We start from the raw sequence: 5,359 nt of genomic DNA, 5'->3' as shown, positions 1-5,359 counted from the left end.
GATACGACTGCCAGGAAAGCAGCTGTACTTGAAGTGGTCTGGACATTTATTCATCTGAACATAAACAAAGATCAGTTCATTTAGATCGCCGGGTCTGTACTCAGCTGTGGGGACAAGGGCAGGCCTGGCTCCATGGAGTCCAAACATAAAAGGGGTGGACTGGGGGTGAAGGACCCCTAGACTGTGATAGATTCCCTGAGTCATCAGGACCCTTAGGGGCTCATAGCCCAAAACAGAAGAGTCACGGTCAGCCTTAGCACCCACACTGTGGCTCCACAACACCCCACGGCCAATGAATCATAACCATGGCCAGTGTAACCTTGTGCACCTCCTTAGTGAGGATGCTTTGGGACCACACACAAAATCCTCAATGTAAACCAAAGCCACCGCAGTTAGTGATAAACATGTACTTCATAGCAGAGCATGGAAGGATCTCGACCAGTTGCAAATGACAGATCCAGTGAAGGAGCCCAAACCTAACTTTACGCCAAAAACACAGAAAGAAATACTGCGATTCTTAACTAAAAGATAAAATTTAATAGCAACAGTAAAACACAGGGTGGTGGAGGGACAAATTGGCAAAACACAGGATTATTTCACAGTCGGGTGTAAGTACTCACGACCATCTTCTGGCTTTAGTAGAAAGACAACCACCGATAGACATTTTTTTTCACATTTTCCCCCAATAATTTCTCCCCTTCTACTATTTCATAGAGAGTAAGACATTAATGCGATCAAACATACACTATCAATCGACAATCGCCTTTCACTCCCCTTTTTGGAAACTACCTTTGTCACTTCGCTGTGCCACCCCCCACAAGCAGGGGACATTGTGTCTATCCCACACTGGACACATTGCCAGAGGTGCCGCCAGCGACCTAGCACACAGGCATTCCCTACGGGGTCACCACTCACATACACGTTACATTCTTGGATCAAGTCTGGCCTTGAAATGTCCTTTTCCACCTATGGGTTTAAAAAAAAAAAGAATAAACTTAAAAAGCCACAGGAACAACCCTCACAGAGAAGTCTGGCATGTAGTCTTCTCCAGAGAAAGTATGTAATCGCAGTTAACCCCGAGGTCATCAAATGTCATCAAATGTTCTTGTGGTGTTAATGTTACAAAGAGAATTGTGGAACCTCCCGGCTCGACTGACATAGTCCTTGAGTTTATTCATCAGTTTGTTAAATGTCAGAGCTCTTCACATTGTTGAAAAAAAAAACCAGCGTCTCTAATTATTTAAACATTAAGTTATCCTGAATGTCCTATTAACCACCATAAAAGGGGTCCTTGGTGAGTGCCTTAAACTGTACCACCTGCTTCCATCAGCCTTCTTGGCGGAAACCACCAGACCAGTGGGGTCCCTTCCCAGGCCTCCTTTGTAATGGTAGTAAGTTCCTTTTTTCTTAAATAGAACCAAAACACCTCTGTTTGACTCTGGACAAATAAAAAGCACGTATCCAAATCTCCTTCTGGCCGTGATGGGGGCACAAGCCCCCTTTTCCACCGCCCCGGGGGTGGGGGTCGGGCTACTCATTGCAAGGCCGCAGAAGGCAATCTCATCGCTGCACCAAGGTCTCCGGGTAAAGAAGGCCTCCCACCTCTGAACCCCACCATCCACGTGTCCCCTCCTGTTGGCCTTGACCACCGAGTACCATCCATTTACTTCACAAGTGAGTATTAGGGATCAGGGGCAGGGGCGGTGCCAAATTGGCCGCCTGTCCCCTTTGGCCTCCCTAGCTGAGAGCACAGAAGGGCGAAAGGAGATGGTCAGATAAGACGAGATCTTCCCCTGAGGTGAGTTGAGGGGCCCCAAGGAGAGGTGGCTTCCTCAAGGCCAGTTAGGTGGTCTCCACACCCCTGGATCTAGTCGGCAAATCGCTGCAGGAGATGGTCTTCCCGCCTCAAGCTGCCACCCGCCCCGCTGCCCCCGCTGTCCATGAAGCGGTCACAGGGGAACTCGATGAGGTCCGCCTCACTGAGCGCGCACACGGTGGTGCGCGGCCTGTGCGACTGGAATCCGGAGAAGTCCGCAGACACGCCGGTGCCCATGGAGCGCAGGGGCCGTCGGGTGGAGTACATGTGGCGAACGTGGACAGGGGCCCCTCCCTTTCGCCTGGCTCGCAGCTTCCTCCGCAGCCAGCGGGATGCCCAGGCCGCCAAGGCCAGAAGCACTAGCAGCGCATTGACAGCTAGCAGGGCCAAGGTCAGCAGCTGGTAGTCGATGCTGCTCCGGCTGCCAGGCTCGGGCAGGGTGACCAGCCCGGCGCAGTGGTCCCGGGGGGCCACTGGGCAGACCCGGCCCCCCAGCACGCCCTCCACACACACCAGATAGGGGGTATCTCCACGCAGCTCGCGCAGCGTGGCCGAGTCGCTGCGCTCGGGCAGGTAGACGAAGCGGTGGAATTTCGGCTGCTGGCCAAAGCGGTCGAAGAGCAGGCGAAAGCGCGCGCCGCCCAGCGGCCGGGGGCTGCGGTGCTCCCGTACTGCCCAGCGCACGGAGGCACTGTCTGCGCCCACCGCCTCCACGGTCAGGTTGCACAGGATGAACTTGTTGAAGTCACACGGGTCGGACACCAGCGGCGGCAGGCCGACCCCACCGTCGGACTGGGCGGCGCTTTCCTGCTGCTGCCCGACCAAGACCTGCTTCGCCGCGCGCTGCCAGAGGTCGCCAGCGGTCAGTGGCGCAGATGCAGGCGCAGCGGTCAGGGTGGGCGGGGGTTGGGAAGGGTCGGCCGGCGTCGGACGTCCCCTCTCGGACTTCTCGAGCAGGTCCAGGGGGTATGGCACTGCTCCTGCCACAGCAGCGGCGGAAGGGCCCGGCTGCTGGAGGCCTGGACCCCATCGGCTCAGCTTCAGGGCGCTGCGGTTGCCCCAGAGCTCTCTGGCCGCCCCATCCCGGGGCACCCCGGGCAGAATTCGTCCCCGCTGCTGTGGCTGAGGCTGCAGCGGCAGCTCCTCTACGAGGCCACCTGCAGGGGGCTCCATCTTCTCCCTCGTGACTGTGGGTAGGGGCCGCCGCTTGCCTCCCTCGGTTGGAGAGACGGAGGGCAAGGGATTTGCGCATGACCCGTTCTGCAATTGTAGGTCGTCCAAGTAATCCAGGTACTTGCCCCTCAGGGCCGGGGGGTGGCGACACTGCACAAAGACGGTGAGAAGCCGGCCTTGCGAGTGCCAGTCGCCCATCCAGCGCTTCAGGCCCCGGAGCCGACAGTCACATGTCCAGCCGTTGCCGTCTAGGTCCAGCCGGTAGAGGGCCGGGCTGGCGGCGAAGATGTCCCCCGAGAGGGCACTGAGCGCGTTGTCGCGCAGGCTGAGTTCGCGCAGTCGGCCCAGGTGGCCGAAGATATTTGGGTGCAGAGCGGACAGCTCGTTGCCACTCAGGTCTAGCGCCTCCAGGTTGTGCAGAGGTTCCAGCAGCTCAACGGGCAGCTGGCTCAGCCGATTGCTCTCCAGGCGCAGCTCACGCAGGGCCACCAACCCCCAAAAGGCCTCCGGAGCCAGGTGTGTGAGCTGGTTACCCCGGAGCGAGAGCAGGCCGAGGCGCGGCAGGTGCTGGAAGACGCGCGGCCCGAGGTGCTGCAGGCTGTTGTTGGAAAGGATGAGGGTGGAGAGGGAGCGCAGCGGTGCGAAGGTGGCCGCGTGGCGCAGGGAGGGCTGCAGCTCGTTGGCAGAGAGGTTGAGAAAGCGCAGCTTGCCCAGTTGGGCAAAGGCGTTCTTGCCCAGAAAGCGGATCCGGTTGGACTCCAGATGTAGGTAGAGCAAGTTGCCCAAAGGAGCAAAGACCGCGTCAGGCAGCGCCCCCAAGGCGTTCCCGTCCAGTCGCAGCTTGACCAGACTCTCCAGGCCCTCGAAAGAGCCTCGGCTCAAGCGGCCGATCTCGTTCCCGTTGGCGTAGAGGATGCGCAGCTTGCGCAGCGGGGCCAGGGTTCCCGGGACGAGCGCCTGCAGGAGGTTGTTCCCCAGGTAGAGTTCCTCCAGTCGCGAGAGCTTCTCGAAGGTCTTGGAGTGTAGAGAGCGAATCTGGTTGTACTGAAGGTCCAGCCGTCTGAGCTGCCCCAGGCGGTGGAAGTCGAAAGCAGTGATGTTGGTTATGAAGTTGCCGCCAAGGCTGTAGGTGAGCACCTCCTGGGGGTTCGGCAGCGAGCTGGTCTTGGGCACGGCGCGGAGCCCCCTGTTGGTGCACAGGAGGTGCTGGGGATGCTGGCAGTCACAGCGCTCTGGGCACACGGGCTGGGCCCGCGGCGGGAGAGCGAGGCAGCCGCACACCACGAGCAGGAAGCGCACGGCGCGGGCAGCCTCCATCGCCGCCCGCCCTGCGTGCAGCTGCCGGATCGTCCTCTTGGCCTGCCGGCTCTGTGTCTCCTCTGCATTCCCTTTGGCCTGGCCAGAGACGCTAAACGGCCTCTTTCGGGACTTCGCTGCGCGGTCCAGCCCCTCCTCCGCCCTTTGTCCGGTGGCTGGCCCAGGCCTCTGCAGGAGGGCTTCGCTCAGCCAAGTCAGGCGGCGCAGGGCGCTCCGCGAGCTCCGGGTGCTACTTGTTGCATCTCTGCAGAAAACTGTTTCTTCGGGTGCGCGTCGTGGGGCGGAGGGGGGAGCAAGAACTGATCTTTTTGTTTGCAGCTCGAGTCCGGAGAGCTGGATTCCCTGGCACGGATTCTCCCCGCCGAGTGGATTCCCCAGCTGCAGGCAGGCGGGAGCCCTTCCAAGAGCTGCTCAGGGCGCGGCTTGGCTGCTGCGCCCCGGCGGGCGGCTCGGCCCCCGCAGCCCGAGCCTCCTCGCGGGACCGGGAGCGCTGTCTCGGTGGAACAGCCGGGGGAGGAGCCGAGGTGCGCAGGCTGCGTCCGGAAGGGACCCAAGTCGGCGAGTGGCGAGCAAACCGGGCGGAAATTCGTTCTTCCCACACTCTGCCCCCGGGGATGCAGGCGGGGAAAGAGGAGACGGCGGAGGGAGAACAGACCCCGGCTGGGGGAGGGGGAAACGCTAAGTGGCTCCGCGTCTGGTCAGCCCCAGCCGGGGACGCCAAGTGAGAAAAGTAGGGATTAAAAACAGCTGTACGGGGCGGACACACTGGGCTGGGGGCGGGGGTGGATTACCGGTCGAGCAAACGGGATTTGCAGACAGAGACCTTTTATTTTAGAGGAGGACACCAGTCGCTTCGGAGCAGTGGGAGCTCGGCTTATCTTACTCGTTTTTAAGGCACTTGCTCTTCCAGGTGCCGCCCTGGGGGAAGGTGGGGCGGCGCGGAGTCTGCCAGCGTGCAACAAAAGTCTTGGGGAGCACACGGTTGTCTGCAAAGAGCTGTCCGCGGGCCGCTGTCAGGAGAGGCTAGGCCAGTCCATTCAAATTGCCGCGTGT

The 5,359-nt window shown here is 60.0% G+C and overlaps 1 protein-coding gene across 1 annotated transcript; it reads right to left on the bottom strand.

Moving 5' to 3' along the window:
* Nucleotides 1–517: 517 nt before the first annotated feature.
* Nucleotides 518–4,852, bottom strand: TRIL (TLR4 interactor with leucine rich repeats). Its single transcript, XM_045828564.1, has one exon. It carries the CDS (start codon nucleotides 4,304–4,306, stop codon nucleotides 1,868–1,870), a length of 2,439 nt encoding a protein of 812 aa, XP_045684520.1. The 5' UTR covers nucleotides 4,307–4,852; the 3' UTR covers nucleotides 518–1,867.
* Between the last annotated feature and the right edge of the window lie 507 nt (nucleotides 4,853–5,359).

The sequence above is a fragment of the Phyllostomus hastatus genome, unplaced genomic scaffold, assembly GCF_019186645.2.
Source record: "Phyllostomus hastatus isolate PE091 unplaced genomic scaffold, TTU_PhHast_1.1 phas_scaffold_78, whole genome shotgun sequence".
Lineage (NCBI taxonomy): Eukaryota > Metazoa > Chordata > Mammalia > Chiroptera > Phyllostomidae > Phyllostomus > Phyllostomus hastatus.
The sequence above is the reverse complement of the archived record's forward strand: the minus strand, read 5'-3'. Positions and strand labels throughout refer to the sequence as shown.

What these genes read in the sequence shown, in the direction of transcription:
- TRIL (XM_045828564.1), bottom strand. Translation starts at nt 4,306, where the DNA reads ATGGAGGCTGCCCGCGCCGTGCGCTTCCTGCTCGTGGTGTGCGGCTGC.